Consider the following 26307-nt stretch of genomic DNA (forward strand, 5'->3'; position numbering starts at 1 on the left):
TCCCACTGAAGGTATTTGGAATGGAAGGAAGGAAGACTGATGTAGACAGGAAGAGAGGAGCGAGAGGAGGAAGAGGGCTTTATGGAGGGATAGAGCTGAGGCAGACACCAGCAGTGACTTTACATCTGACCCTGTACCATGTACTCTATACCATCTTCATAAACATCTACTCTGGAAGTGGCCTCTATTTATCAGGCCACTGTTTCTTGTTTTGTTTTGTATTTTAAAATAAAGAAGTCCTAAGTGTTTTTTAGTGCTGTCAAAATGATACATGTTGATTTGAACATATGTTAGTTGAAAGAAACAAAAAAGAAAAAAATTATCTGTTATTTCTTCCTAAGTAGCAAAAAGGTACATTGAGTCCACCCATTGGTTCTGCCCTTTGGAACTATAGAACATGGGACTAATTTTTCTTGTTCAGGTCAGTGTAGGTTCCCTGATGCCTACAAAATAGTGTGGGAATATTAAATACTCAACAAATACTTGTTAATAAATTAGTATTTTATTACAGTTACTCTGTGCTCTCTTCCTATAAGGTTTTGAGTGACTTTGATTGATTCTCACACTTTGGTTAAACAGATGACCTTTGCTCTGAGGATTGACAGGTTCTGATTTGGGGGCATGCCCAGTCTGAATGTCAGACTGAGGCAGGTTGAAGACCCAGTTGGGGAAAGGTAGGATGGGCTCTGCCAATGACAGTTGGGTCTCCACTTTGGTTAGAAATTTGAGATTAAAGAGGAAGAGGTTTTCGGAAGACTTCATACTTTTTACTCCCATATTCTTTGTTTTCCTTCTTCTTTTCTTTTTTTTCAGTTGCGATAAAAAACCTGAACTTCATCTGTTTGGTCACCCAGTTTCTCCAACCTCCGACATTATTTTTAAATCATCTGAACTATCCCCACTGATTTCTGATTCCAGCCTAATATGTAGATTACCATATGTATATATATTATATATATATATAATTGCTGTAGATTACTATATATATTTATACTTACTATATATATATTTATACATATATATATATTTCCTGAAATACAGTTGACCCACAATATTAGTTCCAGGTGTGCAGCATAGTGATTCCACAACTCTATTGCCATACACCTAATTAACTGTTTTCTTAACCCCAGGTGTCTTTTTTTTTTTTTTTTTAAAGAAATGTGGGGTACTCTGGTGGGGTATTAGATGTATCAGTACTCCTAATTCTGCGGCTTCAACCTGATACTGACAAAATTGCATATCTATATTTTGGTACTAGTCTGTGATTAAAAACTCCTATGGTAACCTCATAATATCTGCTTCCTGCCTTCTTGAAAGTAGGTAAAACCCACCATTTGTGTGAACCAGGATGGTAAAGAACAGCCTTGTAGTCAGAATAATCACAGGATGCAGAGGGGGAGAAAAAAATACAAGTGAAGCACATAAGATTTTCTAGGAGATTTTATGAAGCAGATTTTCTTTCTTGCCCTTCATCGATAGGCTTTGGAGGACCTTTGTTTTTCTTCTTCTTCTTTTAAAGATTTTCTTTATTTGAGAGGAAGAGAAAGTGAGAGCACAAGTTGGGGGTGAGGGCAGAGAGAGAGGGAGACTCCCTACTGAGCAGGGAACCCAGCCCCAGTGCGGGGCTTGATCCCAGGACCCTGAGATCATGACCTGAGCCAAAGGCAGATGTTTAATGGACTGGGCCACCCAGGTGCCCCCTTTTGTTTTTCTACTGACAGTTTTGTTTTCAGTTTAGTAGATCAGCAAAGAGTAAGATGTCCACATCAAAGAATATTGAAAGATTATTATTTGTGGGTACCAGGTCTACAGTAAGGATTATGGGAGAGTTAAGCACCCAGACCACCCTCCTCTCATACCTAGTGATTCCTCTTTCTGCATCTTTCACAGATATTCTAAGAGAACAGTTTCTGCTCTGGTTAGTTTCCAACGAGGGGTAGAAAAGTTGTCAGCTATGGCAGTAATTACCAACCTTTTCCACTGTAGGGAATATTAAAAACAAACATGTAGAAAAGTGCACAAATTATAATGATCTAGCTCAATGAATTTTCACAAAGGGGAACACATGAATAAATGGTTTAGAGATCAATAAATAGAATATTACCAGCATTGCAGAAGCCCTCCTCATGCTCCCTCCCATCACCATCTCCCCTCATAGCACACTGCTGTCAGACCCAATACATGTTGGATTAATTCTGCCTATCTCTGGTATTTATAAAATGGAATCATAATATATTGAATTTTGACTAAATGGACTTTTTTGGGGCCTATAGAATTGATAGCTCTGTGAACCTGCAGAATGGATTAAGAAACATTGCCATAGGTCCTTATAAGGTCATGCTAATTATGGCAGGAGGTGGAAGAAGTGATGGAATCAAGTAGAAGAGATAGGAGATGTATAGAAACCAGCAAGAATGACAACATCCATGCCACATGAAAGTAAAATGACAGCATGGGAAAAAAAGAGTTGATAATTTTTTTTTTTTAAATACCTTAAAGATAATGTAGACATTTGTAAACCTTACCCTTAGAAAGTTGAGGTAAACTGATCAAAGAAAAAAAAGAGCTTTGGAATGACAGAGTATCTCCCAAGAATAATCCAGTGGCAGAAATAAGAATGTGGCATTTAACTTATCATTCATTCATTTTTATTCATTCAAAAGCTTATTAAATATCTTCTGTGGTTAGACATTTTGATAGTTACTGCGAATATATAAAGAATTGATTCCTGCCCACAAAAAAAGACCTTAGAGTAATAGAAGTAAAGGAGAAATTAGTATGCTATAGGATAGATTGCACGTAATGAGAAAATTCTCATCCAACGTGATAGGTTCTGTGACAGAGGGAGGCGCAGAGGATGGACAGTTAATCCCGAATTAGGGGATTAGAAACAATTGTGAGGATCCTGCTGAAGTGTAAAAGGTTAGGGTCACAGAGTGGGGTTTGCGTGGGGGGCGTGTACATGTGCACACGCATGTGCTGACTAGCAGGGAGGAGGGAAGGGAAGGTTCTGCTTGTCTCCTGGATAAAATCTAAACTCATTTCCTAACAGGGTTTGTCTTTTACTTATCATTTCAGCCAAGTTGTTTCCTCTTTCTTCCCATTCCTTCTCTCCTCACTGCCGGGGCTTCAGAAGCAACTTCAGATAGTTTATTTTATTTTATTCTTATGTATAAATCAAAATGCTTTATAGCTAGAAAGATCCTGCCCATTTTGTGTGAAATCACATGTAGAACTCATCCTACTTACTTCCAGAAGGTCTTATATTTATACTGTGACCTCATTACTATCTCAGTGAGTCTTTTATCAGAAATGAAGATTCTTGCCTTTGAATTCATTGGTATTTTGAATGTAACATGAATATCAGTGCTACTTGTGAGTGTTTTTTCGTGATTTTAAAGGATGCAGAGACTTTGAAACTCATCTGAGAAATAACTGTGAGTTTGGTATCATTAGTGTTTGGGGACTTGAAATGGGGAGGGGTGTGGTATTTTGGTTAGTTTTCTCAGAATAGTTGAATACAGATCTGAACGGGAAAGTCCCACATATGATCATATAAATATGAAATTAGCTCAGATGTTTAAGAGCTGCTTGCTGTTGAATTTAAAATTTGAGCATCTGAGAGGAGGACATAGGCAGTGACCTCTTCGATATCGGCCACAGCCAATTCTTCCAAGACCCATATCCAAAGACAAGGGAAACAAAAGCAAAAATGCACTTTTGGGACTTCATCAAAATCAAAAGCTTCTGCCCAGCAAACAAAACAGTCAACAAAACAAAGAGGCAACCCACGGAATGGGACAGGATATTTGTAAATGACACTACAGGGGTGCCTGGGTGACTCAGTAGGTTAAAACCTCTGCCTTCGGCTCAGGTCATGATCCCAAAGTCCTGGGATTGAGCCCTGCATCAGGCTGTCTGCTCAGTGGGGAGCCTTCTCTCTCTCTGCCTGCCTCTCTGCCTACTTGTGATCTCTGTCTGTTATATAAATAAATAAAAAAATCTTAAAAAAAAAAAAAAAGAAAAATGTAAATGACACTACGGATAAAGGGCTGATGATATCCAAAATCTGTAAAGAAATTCTCAAACTCAACACCCCAAAACCAAATCATCAAGTGAAGAAAACGGGCAGAAGACATGAACAATTAGGCATCAGGGAGATTCAAATTAAAACCACACTGAGATACCACCTTACGCCAGTTAGAATGGCCAAAATTGACAAGGTAAGAAACAACAGATGTTGGAGAGGTTGTGGAGAAAAGGAAACCCTCTTGGGTTGCAAGGTGGTGCAACCCCTTTGGAAAACAGTGGGGAGGTTCCTCAAAAAGTAAAAATTGAAAAAATTAAAAATAGAGCTACTCTATGACCCAGCAATTGCACTACTGGGTATTTACCCTAAAGATGCAGATGTAGTGAAAAGAAGGGCCATGTGCACCCCAATGTTGATAGCAGCAATGTCCACAATAGCCAAACTGTAGAAAGAGCTGAGATGCCCTCAACAGACGAATGGGTAAAGAAGATGTGGTCCCTACAGTAACATGGAATATTACTCAGCCATCAGAAAGGATAAATACCCAACCTGCTTCTCCTTCTGCCTCCTCTGCCTGTCACTCCCCCTGCTTGTGCTCTCTCTCTCTCTGACAGATAAATAAAATCTTTAAAAAAAAAAAAAAAAAAGAGAAGAAAAAGTAAGGATTCATTCCCAATTTCTTAATCCAGTCAGACCATTTATTTTTTCACAGTTTGGATTTCAGACTTCCTAACTTTATACATTCTTGCAGCTTTCTTATGAGCAGATCAATACTGCTTTTCAGAGTGATTCAGTGGGAATCAGACTGACTGTTGTGGCTCTAAAATTCACTGTGCCCTAGCTAAGCCAACTTCAGACTATGATTTAAATGATCGAATAATGTGGGATTCTAGCTGTTACAGATAGCAGGAATTCCAAGTTGGGAACTATGTAGTGAGAAGGCATGCACAAATTTTTCAGTTAGGTCAGGATTCAAAATCTGATTATGCAACTTCATTACTATGAGACTTTGGCAAGTAATTTCACTTTCTCGGGCTGTGATTTTTCCACCTGTGGCATTTCAGGGAAAGATCAGGATCTTCTGGAGCATTCACAGGAATCGTGAAGATTTTTATAAAGAAGAAATGTATTACTTGGGCTGGTTACACAAGAGTAGGATAAGCCCAGAGGGTAGAGGGTGGCCCTTCAAAGCTACGATATGATGAATTATAGGATAGTTGAATATGTGTATGAGCTAGTTTTGGACAATAGCTGTAAATACTCACTCATAGTTCATACTTTGCACGTGGTAATTGTACTACTTCCCAGCAAAGTTATGTGTTGGAATGAAGGAATATAACGTTGAGCTTCTCTGGTTCTTTTTTTGTTTTGATCATCTTTGTTCAGGTATAATTTTATATGATAAAATTCATCCATTTAAGCATTCAATTTGGTAGGTTTTGTAATAGGATATAGGCATATCCACCAGTTGTCAAGAATAGAGCATATCCGTCATCCTGAAAGTTCCTTCCTATCCTTTGGCATCAGTCCTCAACTCCTATACCTGGGCTTCTGAAACCTTCTAGAATGTTCTATAAATGGAGTCCTTCAGCTTGTCTTATGTATGTGACTTTTTTCACTTACCAAATGCTCCTGAAGATTAATTCCTGTGATTGTGTGTGTAAGTAGTTGGTCCTTTTTCAGTGTGGAGTGGTGTTCTGTTATGTGGGTACACCATAGTCTTGTTTGTTCATTGAACGTGGTTGATAGACCTGATTCTTAAGAATCATCCTTTTGGTTGGAATCTGTTACCACTTTTTTTAAGTGATTCTTTGAGAGGAATGTTAGTTCTTTTAGTCAGAGCCAAACATAATTTTCAAAGTTGTCACTTATACCCTCCAAGTGAGATAAATAGTAGAAGAGATTCATATATAATGCTTATATTCTACTGTATCTTAGTGAAAATCTTGCAAAAGCTTGCTAAGTACTGTTAGCTTTTTATGGAATAAGACAATATATATAATATTGTTATGTAATAAATTGGTGTCAAGGATCTGAGCAGATATTGTGATCTTAATAACCTCTGATATATATGATAATTGATTTCAGTCGACCTATGACTTATTTTCTCAGTGATTGGGATTTATTTTAACTAATGTTCGTGCATTTTGTGGCATAGTTAAAAAAAATATGCTTTCAGTATGCTTGAACATATATAGAAAGGAAACAAGTGTGTACTTGAGGAAATCCAAAGATCATTGGTTTGCCTTGATTTCTTCTAAGCCTAGCCTTAAGAATTTTAGTCACTTGCTACAGCAAGTTTCTATTAAAAAGTATTCATGCAATCAAATTACGAGGCTCTGTAAGCATGTCAACATTATTGGGTCTTTGAATCAAAATGATGGAAGGTAAAAATGATTAGCACATTTAAAAGAAAATTTGTAAGAGGAGTCTTATTATTAAAGAACCCTACACAATCAACTGTGAGGGCATATTTATCTTGAATTGTTGATTGAATTAGTTTTGTAATATATTTTAGTCTGTTGGTTATCAAATGCTATAAATCAGAGATCTCAAAGTTAAGCCATGCATAGCTCTGAATCATTTCAGGGAGTCAGGGGCAAATAGTATATGCAGAGATGCTATGTTTATCAGATCATGCATGAAGTCAGAATAAATTTTCAGAAGGAAATCATTTTAAGCAGCTGCAGGAAGTCAGTTTACAACTAAATTTAATCAAAGGCATTGTTCTTTATGGCTATTCTATTTCATAAAGTATGTTCCTGACAAAACCCTTTTCCTTTCCTGCACTATCGATGGAGTCTTCAGAAATAAATTCCCCTCAGATGATTTTTCAGAGAAACCTGGATCATCTGTCAAAAGTTTTGAGTAACACATGGCTCTTTTAATTTTGCTTTATGAAAAGAAATAAACTTGAATAGTTTTAGCAGTTAATACAATTTAAGAGCTCATGTTTCCCAAGTTTTTTGGCTAATTTTCAATATATTATTAGATGGCTGAGTTAGTAATAATTGAGAATAGTCACATAATATTGTGCATACGTACGTTGTTTATTAGAAAGTTATAGAATGGTCCCTGTCTGTTCATACTCAGTTAAGTGTGTGTCACATACACCCATGCTTGCACATATACACAAGGTACTTCTGTGGAGTTTTCTCATTATTAAAATTTTGGTTTTGTATTATCAGACCAATAGTAATCAGAATGACTCCGACAACAAGACGTATGCGTCATTTGTTGGCACATCATTATAAGACATGAAACTTGAGTCAATGGTGGGATTGCACCTGAGCCAGCCATGGCCTTCCTATTAATAGGGGTCAGAAAAATGACAGCTGGAATTCAGTTAAAGCAAGGCCTAGCTAATAAATTTTGTGAGATTATATGCAAGTGGCACTTAAAACAAGATAAGCTCTGGACTTTCGCTTACAGTTCTGGGTTAGAGATCTGAGAGGTGTTTGAGACTATATTCCTTGAAGACTTCAATTTTGCCTCTAGCCCGGGAATTCAAGAATATGCTGAAGAGTCTCAGAAAGGCTACTTAAAATACAACGGGAAACATTTTACCACTCTGAGAAAAAAATAATTATGTGTAAATATACATATGCGCACATATTTGAATGTGTACGTATATATATTATGTCTAATATGCTTGTGTCTGGATATTATATGATCTAGGCAATAGAAGAGAGCTTCTTCTCAGAAAGTCAGAGGAAGGGAACTTACATGATGAGCAAGGAGACACTAGTCTGTAAATGCCCAGGTTGATAGGAACTATAATAATAATAGTAAGTCATGAATATTTGAAATGTTGACGTGCTCTCCAAATTGTAGGATTTAGAAACTGTTCTTAGCACTTCTCTTGCATGACATCAGCTGTGCTTTTTGCTCGGACTGTGGGAAGAAGGTGTTTATCCCACAGGATTTAGATCTATGAGCTCTGATTTTGGCTTTGGATGTCTGGTTATGTGCATTTGTGCTGGATACCATGCACAGGTGCCTCATGTCTGGGGTGTGCTACGTAAGGCAGGAGGGGCCATGGGAGTGGTTGTTTAAGCATTAGTGCTCTTTAGCAATGATTATTTAAAATATTGGTGTCCTCTAAATATTGGTTTCTACTTGGTCAATTATTTTAAAAATCATTGGCATGCCCATTGAAATGCCAAGGAGTTAGTTTTAACATCACACAGAGATACTTTTTTACAGAACACTGTATCTGATTAACTTATAAAAACCTATTCTATGGGACGCCTGGGTGCTCAGTTGGTTAAGCAGCTGCCTTCTGCTCGGGTCATGATCCCAGCATCCTGGGATCGAGTCCCACATCGGGCTCCTTGCTCAGCAGGGAGCCTGCTTCTCCCTCTGCCTCTGCCTGCCATTCTGTCTGCCTGTGTTCACGCTCTCTCTCTCTCTGACCAAAAAAAAAAAAAAAAAAAAAAAAAAAAATCTTAAAAAAAAACCTATTCTAAAAAAAATAAACAACCCTCTTTTAAAATTCATTTAGAACATCCCTCTTTCTTCTGCTTTCATCCAAGTATTAAAATCCCTTCAAAACTCTACTCATGAGTTGTGTTTCCCCAGAAGTCTTTGTTGGTAACTACCAGTTTTCATAGACCTAAGTCAGACTTAAGTTAAAATTTTCTAAGCAATCCTTGATTATCGTCCCACATTATATTGAAATTATCTATCAGTGTTTCTACCTAATTCAACAAAATTCCTTGTTCTTGTTTTATTTACCTTGGGAAATAACTCTAGTCTATGGGCCCAGATTTGACAAAAATTGAAAATATTTTTAATTGAGCAGTATTACTCCTTTTAGATAGTTTTCCCTGAAAATAATAATAATTTCCTCACAGGCCAATAGATGATAAATCCTGAATGAATTAGGTAAGGGTATTTGGTGGCTAAATCTCTTGCTTTAACAGGTTATGTCAGTGTCCTTCTGGAACGTTTTCCTACTCAGTGTTTCCCTTAACATTTATCCCAACACAGTGGAATCACCTTTTTACATGTCCCTGCCAGCCTGTCACCCGGTGACATTGCACTGTCTCTAGCTTTTTCACACTCATCCCCAGTAAGTAGGTCACTATATGCTTAATAGTTAGAATGATTAGATATGCTCTTCCATAAAAATTTAATGTATTCTACTTTCGTAGTTTAACTATGAAAGCATATTTTTGACCCAGTAAAGTAATTCTTAGTTACTTTTATTTAAGAGCAGAATCAGAGAATATCAAAGGCTCTCCTGTTAACATTGTTAGGAATTTATTTATTTATTTATTTATTTATTTATTTATTTATTTATTTATTTTGTATCAGTGGGGCTTCCTGGTTGTAAAGAAAAGCAAACCTCTGACCAATGTAAACAACAGCCACAAAATCAATGAAAAATATTATAATTAACAGTTCATAAATGGGAAGACTGGAAAGTTGGGCCTGGGAAGAAATATGCCAGATGTATCTACAGTACATTTGTGTTCTAAGAACAAGTTAGGGCTTGTACTCCACCCTCTGTGAGCCGGCCACTGGGTGCTACCGATGAATTCCCAGTGGCTTGTCTTTTCTTGTGTAAGAGTATATGACTGATCAAGCCAAGGTGGTTAAGGGAAAATCTGCTTTTGCCCTTGTTTGTAGGGGTGGCATGAGTAAATACGCGACTCCTGTTTGTTTCTGGGTTGGTCTGTGCCTGCTATTAAGATTCATACCATGTTAGCTTCATGGGTAGGGATAGCCAAATGCAAATACAGTTACAAACAAAATCCTCACAAATGCCCGCCCAAAACACCTTCTCTCTGGCTGCCAGTGCTTCCACCTTGTCCTTGGGTCAGCTAACGGTCTTCAATCTTCATACTTCCCCTGCCATAGGCACCTCTCTAACTTAAAACTTACTGTGCTCTAAAATGCTCCTAGCTATGAGATTTTTTCCCCTCATTCTCTTAATGATGGTGAAAAGGAAGTTATGTTTACTAAACTATCATATGTGTAAATGATAAAAATATGTATTCTAGGAAATTTAATAGCATTCCTCACAAATTTTTGGAAAAGGGTATAGTGGGGCACCTGGGTGGCTCAGCCGGTTAAGCGTCTGACTTCTGGTTTCAGCTCAGGTCATGATCTCAGGGTCATGAGATGAAGCCCCATGTGGGGCTCTACGCTGAGCATGGAGTTTGTTTGGGAGTCTCCCTCTCCCTCTGCTCCTGTCCCCACCCCCACCCCACTTGCAGGTACCAGCACTCTCAAAAAAAATGAAGTAAAGTGTACACTTTCTTCATTTTAGAAAAGCTAGCTTTTAATCATATTCTATTTTTCTCTGAGTTCATGTTATCTATATTTTCCCAAGTATACTCCTTAAAATCCCACTCTTAAGGTTCATGATTCTTCTGCGAGTCTTGTGATATTTTTTAGATCTCTTTTGCTTTTAAAGTATCTTCCTCTCAATGAACTGTCACCAAGACAAATTTACAACACACAACATGGTTCTCTTAACTTGATCTGAATCTTTGTTACAATTAGAGTATTTTTTTTTCTAATTTGTACTATGTAAAAAGGTCTCATTGTTTAAAAGCATAGCTTTGCTTTAAGAATACAGTAATACAAATTACTACAAAATTTCCTTGATTTTTCTTTTTAAGAGGAAATTTGCCCAGATTTAGTTCTTACTTAAAAAATTAGAAGTTTGTAGATGGGAAAAAAATGTTTTGTGACTTGAAGTGTAGTACTTAGAGGCAGCTGAAGCTAGAAGCTTAGAATGCAGTTTTCTTTCTACTGCTCTCATCATGTTTTTTACTTCATGCAAAATTCACTTATTTATCACTAGCGGCCTCTAGTGTGTATTCAATTTTTTCTTGCTAGGCTGTACATTAGTGGGTTATTAGTAACTAGAGAGCAGTTCCACGTGTTAGGAGCAAGAAAAACAACTGTAGTTTCTGTCATCTTACCATTATATCAGTCAGTGAAAAGAGCATTTTCACATAGGAGTGGGATCTTATGATTCTTATAAGTAATAGGGCTTTCATGGTGAATTTCCTCCGTGTGGCAGCGTTTCACCAAAATGTCCTTCTGATGTGGTGGGGAGAAATGGTTGATGAGGTCATGAATAGCACTGATGCGTTCTGATGCTTTAATCTGATGGGGTTGATTTAGGATATAGGTGGCAAAAGTTAACAAAACCAACGATTTTAGCCAAATCATATATAGCAAAAGTCTGTACCAAACTGTACTCATTTGTTCAACTTTAAAGCTATGTACAGGTAATTTTAATGAAATCATAAATAATAGCAATAGAAAAAATCAATTCATTTAAAGGAACCAAATCTGTACTATTTAGTATTTACCTTTTGATTATTGATTTAACTTTATATGTTCCTCCTTTTTCTTCTCTATTCTCTCTCTCTCTCTCTCTTTTTTTTTTTTTTTTTTTCTGAGACAGAGTGTGTGCACGTGAGTGGGGGAGAGACAGAGGGAGAGAGAATCTTAAGGCCCAATCTCTTGACACCTCTGCCTGTATCATGACATAGGCTGAAATCAAGTCAGCCGCTTAACTGACTGAGCTATCCAGGCACCCCTATATTTTCCTTTCTCTTAAAGGTGCGTGGTTCTCTACCCTTACGCACCTTTCTACATGAGTAATAACAAGTTCATCGTAATGAACTTAGGGAATACAGGTAAGTACAAAGAAAAAATAAAAATAACTTGAAATCACTTAGGCTCTCAGTATTGATATTTTTACACATCTTTTTCAATTTCATATTTTTGTAAGCATGTTTCACATGTAATAAAATAGGGATTTTGTGCATATTTTACACCACACCTGTTTTTTTTTTTTTTAAAGATTTTATTAATTTATTTGACAGAGAGAAAGATCACAAGTAGGCGGAGAGTCAGGCAGAGAGAGAGGAGGAAGCAGGCTCCCGCTGAGCAAAGAGCCCGATGCGGGGCTCGATCCCAGGACACTGAGATCATGACCTGAGCCGAAGGCAGCGGCTTAATCCACTGAGCCACCCAGGCGCCCCCACACCTGTTTTTTTAACATTGTATTATGAACACATCATGTGTTAAATAAAAATTATGTTACATTCTTTCAGTCTTCATATATCAGAGATGTATGTTCATAATTTTTTATAACATTGATAAGTAAAACTTAGATAAGTTTTATAAGTAAAACTTTTGAGTTCTTTGCATTTAAAGCAGATTCTTGGAAATTAAGATATGAGGTCAAAAGTTATGCATTAAAGAATATTTTCTCCCACTTTTCAGGCTGTTTCATTACTTTCTTGATAGTATCTTTCGAATCACAAAAACTTTGAATTCTGATGAAGTCTGGTTTAACTCTTTTGTAGCTCATGATTCTGGTGTTGTATGTAAGATTCTTTGCCAAATCTGAAATCATGAGATATTACCTCTATGTTTTCTTCAAAAGTTTTATGGTTTTAGCTCTTACATTTAGATCTTTCAACCATTTTCATTTTTGTGTGCATTGTGTGAAGTAAGGGTTTAACTTGATTCTTCTGTGTATAGCTATCCAGTTACTCCAGCCATGAGTTGATGGATGTTTGGTTGAGAGCGCAGTTCTTGCCCCAGTGAATGATGTTGGTACCCTTGTCAAAAATCAGTTGACCATAGATATATGAGTTTCTTTGGTACATTGATCTGTATGTCTAGTCTGGTGCCATTACCATACCATCTTGTATTATTACCATGCTTTTTAGTAAGTTCTGAAGTTGAGAAGTAAGAGTTCCCCTACCTTGTTCTTCTTTATTTATTTTTTTTTCATGTTCTGAGTTTCTTACAGTTAATTCCATATGAATTTTAAAATTGGTTTGTCAGGGCGCCCATGTGGCTCAGTGGGTTAAGCGTCTCCCTTTTTCACTCCAGTCATGATCCCAGGGTCCTGGGATCAAGTCCCATATCATGCTTCCTGCTCAGTGGGGAGTCTGCTTCTTCCTCTACCTTCCCTCCCCCTTCTCATTCTCTCACTCTCTCTCTCAAATAAATAAATAAAATATTAAATTAAAATCATGGGGCACCAGGGTGGCTCAGTTGTTGAGTGTCTACCTTTGGCTTAGGTCATGATCCCAGGATCCTAGGATTGAGCCCCACATTGGGTTTCCTGCTCCATGGGAAGCCTGCTTCTCCTTCGCCCACTCCCCCTGCTTGTGTTCCTTCTCTTGCTGTGTCTCTCTCTGTCAAATAAATAAATAAAATCTTTTAAAAAAAATTTAAAATCAGTTTGTCAGTTTCTACAAAAAGTCAACAAATTCTGATCCAGACTGTATTGAATTTGCTGATGAATTAAATCTGTTGATGGGCACTATTGCCTTTCAGTGTCAGGTTTCCAAAAAAAGTGCAGAAAAAGTTTAATACTTATTTTAGATGATTGCTAGAAAGACACAAAATAATGAAACTAAGAAGAACTAGGCAATCTGAGTAGACCTCCTGGCAATGGGGGTATTGAATTAGTAATTTGGAAGAAACAAACTTCTTCAAAGGAAAGCCCAGGTCCAGATGGCTGCACCATTGATTTCTACAAAACATTCAAAGAATAATTAATGCCAGTTCTTCAAAGTCTTGGGAAAAATTGAAGAGGGAATGCTTCCCAGCTAATTTTGTAAGGCTCAGTGTTCCCCTGATGCCAGGCCTAGACCAATGACAGACTCATATATGTATTTTTTAATTTGGATGCAGAAATCCTCCACAAAAAACTCGGAAACTGAATCCAACAATGTGTAGGAAGGATTATTCACCACGACCAAGTGTGATTCGTCTGAGGGATGAAAAGGTGGTTCAATTTCTGAAAGTCAATTAATGTAATACATCATTTCAGCAGAATAAAAACAACAAAAATCACGATTTTCTCAAGAGACACAAAACGTATTTGACAAAATCCAGCACGTTTCATGATAAAATACTTAACAAACTAGGAGTAGAAGGGAATTTCTTCAAGCTAACAAAGGACATATACAAAAAAAACAGAATTAACATCATATTTAACAGTGAAAGACTAAGATTAAGAACATGGAAAGGATAATCTGCTTCTGTACTTCTGTGCAACATTGTTCTGTAGTTTCTAGAATGGCAGTTAGACTAGAAAAAGAAAGACATCTAAATAACAAAAGAGGTAAAGCTATCTCTATTTGCAGATAATGTGATCTTAGTTATATAGAAAATCCTAAGTATACTACTAAAAAATGATTAAAACTAATAAACAGTTTCAAGGTTGCAGGAAACAAGATCAATGTATAGCCAACTGTATATTTATATACTTGGGCCAAACAATTTAAAGATGAAATTATGAAATGACATTCATGGGTCCCTGGGTGGCTCAGTGGGTTAAGCCACTGCCTTCGGCTCAGGTCATGATCTCAGGGTCCTGGGATCGAGTCCCGCATCGGGCTCTCTGCTCGGCAGGGGTCCTGCTTCCTCCTCTCTCTCTGCCTGCCTCTCTGCCTACTTGTGATCTCTCTCTGTCAAGTAAATAAATAAAATCTTTAAAAAAAAAAAAAGAAATGGCATTCATAATAGCATTAAAGGAATAAAATAGGAGCATATTCTGTTCTTTTGAATTACTTGTTTTATCATTTTCTAAGAGAGGGTTTTTGAAAATTGTAATGGATTTTTTTTCCATCTTGAGTATCCTTGGGCTCTTTTATTGTATACAGATTGGCTAATTGTTTTGATTAAATTATTATTTTATATTATGAAATTGCCCCTTCTTTATCTTTACCAATATTCCTTGTTCTGATGTCTACCTTGTCTTATAATAATATAACCACTCTGCTTTCTTATGAGTATTTCCATAGTATATTTCTTGTCATGCTTTTAGCTTAAATACATCTATATCCGTAGTTTTTTATAGACAGCACACCTTTTTCATTTAATGTTAGATCTAGGTCTTTCAGTTGGAGCATTTGGCCCATGTACATTTAATGTATTTATCAGTATGATTCCATTTAAATCTAATATTTTCTATTTCTCTCATTCTTTTTTCTTCCTTTTCCTTTTTTTTTTTTTTTTTTTTAAGATCTTTCAATCATTTTGTACTCACGCAAAATATGTGGCTTGGGCTCATGACCCTGAGATCAGGACCTGAGCAGAGATCAAGAGTCAGACACCCAACTGACTAAGCTACAAAGTTGTTCCCCCTTTCCTTCTTTTGTCCCTTTAAAAAAAAAAAAAAAAAGGTTCCATTTTATGTGCACCATTGGATTATTGGCTATACCTTTGTATGGTATGTTTAATACTTTGTGTGGTTAATCTGCTATTAATTCTCCAGTGTATTTTTCATTTCTGACAATGTACTTTTTATTTCTAATAGTTATTGTATTACTTCCATTTCTCACTTCTTTGTTCGTGTTTGCTTTTGACTTCTTGAGTGTATGGAACATGTTGGTAATAATTGTTTTAATGACCTTGTCTGCTAGTACAAGCCTCTTTGTCTTTTCTGTGTCTGGTTATGGTTTTCTTCTTTGCCTGCCTGATCGTTTTTGAATGGATGCTATACATTTTTAATTTGAAGTTGTTACCAGATTTGTTACATTCCTTTAACAGTGTTGATTTTTGTTCTGAGACATGGTTGAATAACTTAGGGGTGAGCTTAAAACTTTGAAACTACTTTTGAAACTTGATGTAAAACTTTCTTGTAGTAGGTCCAGTGCCACTTTTATTCTGGGACTAATGTGAGACTCTATTTAGTGACCTGTTTATTACTGTCTCTGTATTCTTGATGACAGGAACGTGGATTCTACCCAGCCGGATTTTATTTTTAGGAATTGTTGTGACCATTGCTTTCTGGTGGTCCTACCCCAACCCTGGACTTCTCATTTGTGGGTAGAAGAGTCATGTGTCCAACACTCAAGGAACTCTTTCTGGAGCTTTCTAGCCCTCTTTCTCTCTGTAGTTCTATTTTCTCAGGTACTCTATACTAAATTTCCTAGCTTTTCATCTTCTTTTAAAATTGGTGCCCTCATTTGAGGAGACCACAAGCTCCCTGAGTTTCCCCTCACTAGAAAACCGGCTAGAAGCAGGCTCCAGGAAGAAAGCTGAGGCAGTCATAGGGCTCATCTCATTTGCTTCACCAAGCTCCGCCCTGAGCTGCCTATTTTCTGCTCTCTGGATACCATTGTTTCACATATTTTGTCTGGTTTTCTAACTGGTTAAAGTGGTTATGGGCCAATTCCCATAGCATAGACAGAAAGAGCAGTCCATGTATTTTAACTTCTTACCCACAGAATTTGCACTGCTGTTACTGAGTTAGAACACTCAGTCACAACTAAATACTGCCTTCTTTATTCACTGCCTAGAATAAAATATGCTTTTGGCAAGCTCATATGAGTTTGTAATTGTACCTCTCCTTACCACTTCTCTTTTCATTAAAAGAAATCGCAAACTGTACAAATATAAGTAGAGCTTACCTAGGGATTGATAGCTTGCAGTGTGGAGTAACTGCACTCACACTGTTCTTTGATTACCATGCAGCCCTGGTTGGACATACAAGTAGGGCAATATTTCAGATAAGGGCTAAGATTTTGGAAGAAGTGGAATTGCATCTTGTGAGGGAAGTATAGCAAGAAAATTTCTCTTTACCAGGCAAGATTATCTTCAGTTCAGAAAGGAGGAGGAGGAAGAAAAGGAGGGGAGAACATTTTGCATCTGTGTGAAATCTGTGTATGTTACTTCATATCTCTCAGACTTGGCCCTACCATAAAGTTAGGATGATAAAAACCTTTTGGAATGGTTGTGAAAATTCAATAAAATTTTACTAATTAATAAAAGTAAAATGCGTGAACGAAATACAGACTGGCATATAGGAAGTATTCAAAAAATATTTCCTAGAAGTCTTCATCTAGATTAAGAGACCTCAGATCTTTATCTTTTTGTTCCTTTTTTTTTCTTTTTTCTCTAATTCAATTTTTTTATAGAAAGATTTTACTTATTTATCTGACAGACAGAGATCACAAGTCGGCAGAGAGGCAGACAGAGAGGAGGAAGCAGGCTCCCTGTTGAGTAGAGAGCTCGATATGGGGCTCGATCCCAGGATCCTGAGATCACGACCCAAGCCGAAGGCAGAGGCCCAACCCACTGAGCCACCCAGGCACCCCTAAGTCCATTTTTTTTTTTTTGCAAAGTTTTATGTTTTTCCTCTTATCATTTCTCTTTTCTCACTGTGTCCCTAATTTTTATTTTAGCCGTGTGATGTGGAGATTTTGTTTGTATTTCCTTTATTATTTTTTTGGTTAGTTTTTTTCCTCTGGGTGTTTTAGTTATCTCTTTTAGTTTGTCTTTTATTTATTAAAATCTTAAAAAAAAAAATCCCATCTTCCGAGATAATCAGCATCAACAGCTTCATCCATTCACTACCATTATTTCCTTTGTGATTATACAAAAATGTTTGAATATGTTTATAGGCATTTTTGCTTGTTTTTATTTTATTGTTTTAAAACACTGTTAATACCAAAACTTATGGGAGGCATCTAAAGCTAAATTAAAAGAGAAGTTAATAGTAGTAAATATCTATATTTAAAAAAAAGATCTCGGGGCACCTGGGTGGCTCAGTGGTTTAAGCCTCTGCCTTCAGCTCAGGTCATGATCTCAGGATCCTGGGATCAAGCCCCACATTGGGCTCTCTGCTCGGCAGGGAGCTTGCTCCCTCCCCCTGCCTGCCTCTCTGCCTCCTTTGATCTCTCTGTCAAATAAATAAATAAAATCTTAAAAAAAAATAAAAACCTCAAACAGCCTAACATTACACTTCAGAGAACTAGAAAAAGAACAAACTTAACCCAAAGTTAATAGAAGGAAGGAAATAAAGATTAGTGCAGAGAGAGAAAAAACAGAGTAAAAGATAAAAAATCAATGAAAATAAGAGTTGGTTTTTTTTGAAAAGACAAACTAAATTGAAAATCCTTACCCAGACTAACCAGGAATAAAAGAAAGAAGAGTCAAATAAAATCATAAATGAAGGAGACATTATAACCAGTGCCACAGAAATAGAAAAGATCATGAGGGACTATTATGAACAATTGTGTGCCAACAAATTGGAAAACCCAAAGGGAATAAATAAATTCCTAGAAACATACAATAAAGCATACCAAGATTGAGTCAAGGAGAAACAAGAAAGCCTTGGGATGCCTGGGTGGCTCAGTGGGTTAAGCATGTCTTCGGCTCAGGTCATGATCCCAGAGTCCTCGGATTAAACCACATATCTGGCTTTTTGTTCAGCAGGAGCCACCTTCTCCCTCTCCCCACCACTCCCCCTGCTTGTAGTCTCTTTCTTTGTCAAATAAACAAAATCATTATAAAAAAAAAAAAGGAAGAAAGACTGAACAGATCAATAACAAATAAGATTGAATCAATAATAAAAAAACAATCTAACAGGAAAAGGCCAGAACAGATGGCATCACAGATGAATTTTTTTAAGTTTTTAAGGAAAAATTAATCCAATCCATCTCAATATCTCCCAGAAAATAGAATGAATACTCCCATTGTTTTTTAAAATCAAGCCAGCATTACTCTGATATAAAGCCAGAGATCTGAAAACTATGAAACAGTATCCCTAATGAAAACGTATGCAAAAATCCTCAACAAAATAGCAAAGCTAATTCAAGAGCACATTAAAAGAATCCGACACCATGACCAAATGGCATTTATCCTTGCTATGTGAGGATGAGTCAACATATCTCATGATACATCATAGTAACAGAATGAAGGATAAAAATCACATTATCATCTCAATAGATGCATAGAAAGCATTTGACAAAATTTAACACCCTGTTGTGATTAAAAACTTAAATTACCTCAACATGATAAAGTCCATATATGGAAAGTCAACAGCTGACATCATTCTCAGTGGTGAAAAACTGAAAAGTTTTCCTCTAATATCTGGAAAAAGACAAGGATTCTCACTCTCATCACTAGTATTCAACGTACTACTAGATACCCTAGCCAGAGCAATTATGCAAGAAAAAGAAATTAAAGGCTTCTAAGTCATAAAGGAAGTAGTAAAATTAGCTCTGTTTGCAGATGGCATGATCTTATATCTCTAAAACCCTAATGATTACACACGTAATAAAAACAAAAAAAATCTGTTGGAACAAATGAATTCAGCAAAATTACAGTATACAAAATCAATACACAAAAATCAGCTGCATTTCTACACAAAAACAACAAAGTCTCTGAAAAGGAAACTAGGAAAATCATTCTACTTACAAAATCATCAAAAAAGAATAAAATACTCAGGAATAAACTTAACCTAGGAAGTGAAAGATTAGTACACTGAAAGCTGTGAAATGCTGATGATCTTATATTAACTGTTCTGATAAAAATTAATCAGTACATTTTGGAGGTGATGGGTGTGTTTATGATGTACACTGTGGTCGTAGTTTTATGGGTGTGTCTGTCCTAGCTCTAAATTTATTAGGTTGTATACGGTAATTAGGTGCAGCTTGTATGTAAAACATTTTTTTAAAAATCTCAAACAAGATAAGAGCATATGCATTTTTCTAGAATTTGCTTTTTTTTTTTTTTCACTTAACATGGAATAGACACTGACTGTGGGGCAGTTGTCAAGTCTATGATGAAGTCAACTCATCTTAAAGCTGCCTATTTCCCTGTTAGTGGACATATTTAACCTTCCCTGTATTATTAAATATATAGCTTTTTCTTCTTGTTGTTATTGTAAAGATATTCTGTGTACTGTCCTTTGTAGCATCGATTCTCAAGTGGGATTGCTGTAAGCTGTATTCCGTTCATGATCCCAGTGGTCCATGAGTGTGCTTGTTTTTCTTCAGGCTAGCAATACTTGCCCCTAATTTTTGACATGTTCTTGTGTCAGTCAGTATCCTACTATTGCTTTAATATTTATTTCCTTGACAAGTAATTACTTACCTACCATATTTTCTTGTACTCGGTGCCTTTTATATTTCTTGGGTGACTTTTCCTTGTGTGGTGTGAATAGCCTTTGACAATTTTTTCTGTTGGATTTGTTTCCTTTACCACTTTGGAGTACTGTTTGTATATTAGGGATAGCAGTCTTTATGCATTATATATTTTGCATATATAAAAATATATTTTTACTTTATACTTTTCTTATAAGCACATTGTTACATTTTTATATAGCGCGATAGGATTAGTCATTGTGTGTTTTTTCTCAGAACGTCCCTTTTATCCAAAATTATACAAATATTTAAATAACTTTTGACACCTTTATTACATTTAGAGGTGTACTTATGAAGACAATTCAACTAATTATTTCTATATACACAGTCATTTTTCATTATTATATTTTGGATTATTACCCTCTTTTTTGCCCACCTCCCCTAATTTAAGTTGTACAGTTTTGCAGAGAATGTTAGTTCAAATTTTTGATTAATCCCTCCTTTCTTTAGACAGAGTACCATTTTTTGCCTTGTATGTGTAGCCCTACTCTTTTTCAGCAGTGTTCTCAGACATTTTTCTCCTAACCTATTCCTTTAATCAAATCCCATCTTTACTCTATAGCAAGCAGCGCAAATTGTTCTCTTCTGCTTCGCCAATACGTTTCTAAAATAAACAGTTGACCACATTAACACTGATTACTAAAATCTGCAAGGGAGTCGTGTGGTTGTATAGAGAACTTTCTCCATGACAAAGTCTGGTTCCATTTCATAAATGTGCATACGTGGAAGACTGTAGACTTAGCTGTCCAAGAACAAAGATTAGGCTCCCTGGGTTTGAATTTTGGCTCTAGCTCTTATTAGCCTTGTAACCTCAGGCATGTTACTTAGCTTCTCTAGTAATAACTTTTATTTTAGCTGAAAAGAGCTTAAAATCGTGCTTACTGTGTGCCAGGCATTTTCTAAGTGCTTTACATGGATTAACTCTTAATCTTAAAAACCACTCTAAATTATCTTCATTTTACATGTGAAGAAGTGAGTCTCAGAAAAGTTCAATATTTGGGGCAAGCTAGGAAGTAGTGGTGAGGCGTAATAGGAAGTTTGTAATAAGTGCTTCGTTCCCACTCTTGTCTTGCTCTGACTTCCTTCTCCTGGCCTTTCTCTTCCCTTTTACCATTTTCCCATCTTGTCCGCTCTCTATTCCCTCCCCCCCTTCCGTATTCTTCCCTGCCCCCCCTTTTCCCACCACCTTTCCCCATTCTGCCCCCTCTTCTTCTCATTTCCTCCCCATCCCCACCCACTGCCTTCTCCTCTACCTTGTTACTTTATTGTAGTATTACCAGCATTTGTGTGCTCGGTGCTCACACATCCTGTTTAGGCATATTTTCTAAATATATCAGCCTCCCTCTTGATTATTATATGCGATGGATCTTTAGCTCACTGATTATCTTGGCTCTTGTTGAACTTTTATTTTGTCATTAGTGAGTGGCAAGTATGGTAAGATTAAATGTAAAAATCAAGGGAATCCACACCATTTATTGAGTGTTTGGAGCACCTTTTAGTACCAGCCAATCAGTGCCGTTAGATTGAGGATAGCAAGACGAGGTGTACTGGTCTGATCGATGCCAACAGTGTACAGAAGTATGGTCAGTGGAGACAGAATTCCTTATACATTTCGTCACTTGATATAAGCGGTCAGTCTCCAAAGAGTTGTGAAACAATCTTCCTGCGTAAACTCTTTATAATGTAACATTGTACCTCTATATCTATGAAGTGTCATCCCCAGTAAGTGCCTCTTCAGAATGCCGGAGTACCATGGCAACCGATGCCTCCAAAATGTGAGCTGGGCTTTTAATTGCTCTGTCCAAAAACACATTTCAGGAAGTTTCCAAAACTACTTTATTGTATGACAAAAAGTTATAATTATTGTAGTCATCTTGGCCTGTGTATCAGGTGTAGATTTGGGATGAACCTACTTAGCAGTAAGTATCCCTGTTCATTTTCTTTCCTTGTTTATTTTTAAGGCATGTATGTTATATAGGAAAAGACTATATTTAAAAAGTTACTAGAAGTTATCTTTTATCTTTTTTTATTTTTTAAGATTTTTATTTATTTATTTGACAGAGATCACAAGTAGGCAGCGAGGCAGGCAGAGAGAGAGAGAAGAGGAAGCAGGCTCCCTGCAGAGCGGACAGCCTGATGTGGGGCTCGATCCCAAGACCCGGGGATCATGACCTGAGCTGAAGGCAGCGGCTTTACCCACTGAGCCACCCAGGCGCCCCAGAAGTTATCTTTTATCAATATGTTTGTTTTCCTATTAATATTTTATATGAAAATATAAGTAAATTTATATGATTACTTTCCTTCATGATTCACAGTATGCGATAAAAAGAGATCTAATTCTGTTTAAAATTATATATCCTAAGGGGGCAGACACTAGTTGCCTGTGTGTATCAGTTTTTATTTTTCATTTTTATTTATTGTCAAAATCAATATGATATTTGGAAACTGGCAAATTGATTCTAGATATCTGAGGGACTAAAATTTGTGGAGCAATATTTAGTCAGTTTTATGAGGAAGTTGGGTGATTCATACTGCACAGAACCAGAGTCCTAAGTTTGAATGGCTGCTTTACATGGTGAAGTAGATTGGATACTAGCTGTCCATACAAAAATCACTTGACTTCTTGGATCTCCGTTTCTTACAAAGGATAATGAGGATATTGGAGGAATTCCTTTTACCCTGTCCAGCAATGAATGCCTCATCCTCGCCGGCTGCTCCAGAGAATCTCGTGGCCTGGATGGTTGTCAACAACAAGTACTTATTACTCATAGTTGAGGAGGCTGGGAAGTCCACGATCAAGATTGAGTGTGTGATAAGATCCACTCCCTCTGGTTCATAGATGCCTGTCTTCTCACTGTGTCTTGATGTGGTGGAAGGGATAAGAGAGCGGGGCGGTGGTGGTGCGGGGTTCTTTTTCATGGGCACTAATCCCAGTCACAAGAGCGCCACCCTTCTGACTTCTTCAACTCCTAAAGACCTCACCACCTAACAACATCATATTAGGGGTTAAGATTTCAACATACACATTTTAGGGGTACACAAACATTCAGACCCTAGCAAGCAATAATATTCTGAGATCTGTATGAGTTTTGTTCTATGGGTGTTTGAACGTTGTTTGATGGAGGTTTTTTTTTGTTTTTATTTTTTATTTTTTAATTGTTTTTTTCTTAAAGATTGTATTTATTTGACAGAGATCACAAGCAGGCAGAGAAAGGAGGAAGCAGGCTCCCCGAGGAGCAGAGAGCCCGATGCGGGGCTTGATCCCAGGACTCCAGGATCATGACCCGAGCTGAAGACAGAGGCCTTAACCCACTGAGCCACCCAGGAGCCCCTCTTTTTATTTTTTTAAATTAATATGTAACATATTATTTGCCCCAGGGGTACAGGTCTGTGAATCATTAGGCTTACACATTTCACAGCACTCACCATAGCACACACCTTCCTCAATGTCCATAACCCAGCCACCCTCTCCCTACCCCCCAATTCCAGCAATCCTTAGTTTGTTTTGTGAGATTAAGAGTCTCTTATGGTTTGTCTCCCTCCTAATCCCATCTTGTTTTGATGGAGGCATTTTAACGAAACTTTAAAAAATTCATGAATTTTTGCAACAGGTAAAACAGGAAAGAGCTAATAGTCTATTTTTAGTCCTCATGTGGATAGAGTAAAAAGTATTTACCTTGATAGGTATAAAATGAAATTAGAAGTAATTGATATGTGGCCAGGTATGTTTTGAGGAGAAAAGTTTACAGGAAGATATTGAAACCAGGCAAGTGATTTAAAAACGTAGGTACTTCCCAATTCTGCTTTATTCTGAGATAAACTATGGTCTTTTGTACAGTCTTTTGTACATGGTTGATATTCAATGAATGTCACAGTTTTATTAATTACCAGACATTTCAATAGGTTACTATCATTGGTTAAACCAACCATGAAATCTGAGCACGTCAAGCGGTACAGATCATTATAGTAGAACTTCTTACCATTTGTCCTAGGGATATAGAGCCCAAAGAAGAGTTGGTCTGACATAGATTAGTTAGATTAGGTTAGACCTAAGAAGTAATACTTCCAGTTAAGGTCAAAATTTGGGGGAAAAAAAAAAGTGCCTGAAAGAACAGAGTTAGTTTTGGGTTTTTCATGTTCGTCTTTATTAATTGTATCCTGAGTGAATATATAAGGAGTTCTGAGTCTAGTTTCATAATACCTCAGTCCCCATTGCTCTTGTTCTTACCCTTTGGCCCTGCAGTGACAGCCAGGCCCATTGTCCTATGCTTGTAGCTGCACCGTTCATATGGGAAAGAAGAGGAAATATGATTTTTCTCTCTAAATGTATTAAGTGGGTTGTGGCAGCTTCTACCCTCTTGCAAGAGTCCTGGAAATTCTATGACCCTGAATCCTAACCCCAACCCATTGGTATATCAGTAGAATCTCTCCAGGAGCCAAGAGCTTCTCTCTCTTGACTTTTCTGACTTAGAGAGGCACCCAAGTTCTGGGGCTTCAACTCTTGACATGTAATACTCAGCGAACTAAAGCTCTAGTCTTCTTTTAGCTAGGGATCTAGTCTATTACGTAGCAACATGGCCCTCTTGAGAAGACATATTTGAAGTTTTATTATTCTTTTGAATCAGAATAGTTAACAGGTAAATAAACACCTGCAGAGCCACTTCTCATGGGATGGGAAAAGTAGAATATTTCTGGAGGATGAAGGCACACATTCCCTTCTTTACATAATATATTTTTCAGAGGCTCTGGAGACTAAGGCTTTTTGTAGGAGCACTGAGAAATCCAGGAAATATTCATTTTCCACACTTAGTTTTAAGTTGGAAGAAATCCTACCAGGTCATGCAAATGTATTATGTAAAAATAGTAAAGGATGGCTTATATAGAGTAAGATAGGCTTTCTGGAAGAGTTCTAAAAAAATATAAATGTAGGGAAGAGAAATGAGACAATTATGATGTAATTAGAAGCATTCGTTTGGGGGAGTTCTCTCCCTCTCCCTAGTGATTTGTGTAGTATTTCAAACCTGTCTAGAAGCCTCCTGTTTCTAGAAGTATGCCAATAGTGCATCTAGAAAATGTCTTTGAACTGACTCCTGCTCTGCAGAGAATGAGTAATCCTCCTCCTCACGTGTTCTGTTCAAATTTGTTCAAGTTCTGAGCTTGTGTGAGGCACAATAATGTAAAGGTTTGTATATATGTAGAAAGTAATATGGAAAGGTTTTAGGGTTTTTGAGCTGGGATTTTATTGTATTTTTTTTAAAAGATTTTATTTATTTGAGAGAGAATGAGACAGAGAGAGAGAGAGAGAGAGAGAGAGAGAAAGAATGAGCAAGGGGGTGGGGGGAAGAGAGAGGGAGAAGCAGACTCCTTGCTGAGCAGGGAGCCTGATGTGGGGCTCGATCCCAGGAGCCCAAGATCATGACCTGAGCTGAAGGCAGACACTTAACTGACTGAGCCAGCCAGCTGCCTCTGAACTGGGAGTTTTTTAAACCAATAATCTTTTTTTTGTTGTTGAAGCAGGATGAACATTGACTGACAGTGTGACTAGTTTCATGTATTAGTTGGGTATGTGGAGTTACTCTTAACCATTCTGTATGGAAACCAAGAGTGTAAGACATCCTCTTGGCACAGTTTTAAAGGTTAACAAACAAGTAGTCTTAATTAGTTGACTTACTTGGAATTCTTTGTTTCAGATTTTTGCCTGAATTCATCAGTGGAGACTTTGATTCTATTAGGCCTGAAGTTAAAGAATATTATGCTGTCAAGGTAAACTATAAACACTTTATATTTAAGATCTCATATATGATTGCCTTTCTTATGTTCTTTCTGGCTTTCTTGGGGTATGTGTATGGATTTAGAAACTTTTTGGTTATTAAAAAAATTTTATATCAATTGTAATACACATTGAAATAGGATTTAGAAAATGACAAGTAGAAACATAGGCTTAGTAATTCTTTCACCATCAGATATTCATTAATACTTAGTCCTTCATGCGTATGTATTTTAAATGAGTTTATATAGGCCTATTTAATAATATACTATTACTGCCTACCTCATTAGTTAATATATATTTTTCAAAAGTCATTTTTAATTTCATTTAATGTATACACTGTATTTAATTTAACCAGTTCCCAGTTGACTTATTTTTAAGTGTTGTCTATTGTTTGCATTGTAAACTAATAAACAGACTTGTAAATGAATGTTTATCAAAATGCATAATCATGTGTCCCCAAAATTTGAGAACCAGTTTTTGTCTTTAATTTTAGTTTTCTTAAAACTGTCATTACCCTGTTCTGAATAAAACTATTCATTACAACTTGAAATTAATAATGACATACCACTTATTAGAGT

General features: G+C 36.8%; 1 protein-coding gene across 1 annotated transcript in view; it reads left to right on the forward strand.

Moving 5' to 3' along the window:
* TPK1 (thiamin pyrophosphokinase 1) overlaps positions 1-26307 on the forward strand; it is a 335721-nt gene that overhangs the window by 137458 nt on the left and 171956 nt on the right. Inside the window, exon 5 of the mRNA XM_082691650.1 lies at positions 25650-25722. Within this exon, the coding sequence (XP_082547776.1) occupies positions 25650-25722 (73 nt within the window). The remainder of the gene's footprint in view (positions 1-25649; positions 25723-26307) is intronic.

Source organism: Mustela nivalis, assembly GCF_964662115.1.
Source record: "Mustela nivalis genome assembly, chromosome: 12".
Taxonomy (NCBI): Eukaryota; Metazoa; Chordata; class Mammalia; order Carnivora; family Mustelidae; genus Mustela; species Mustela nivalis.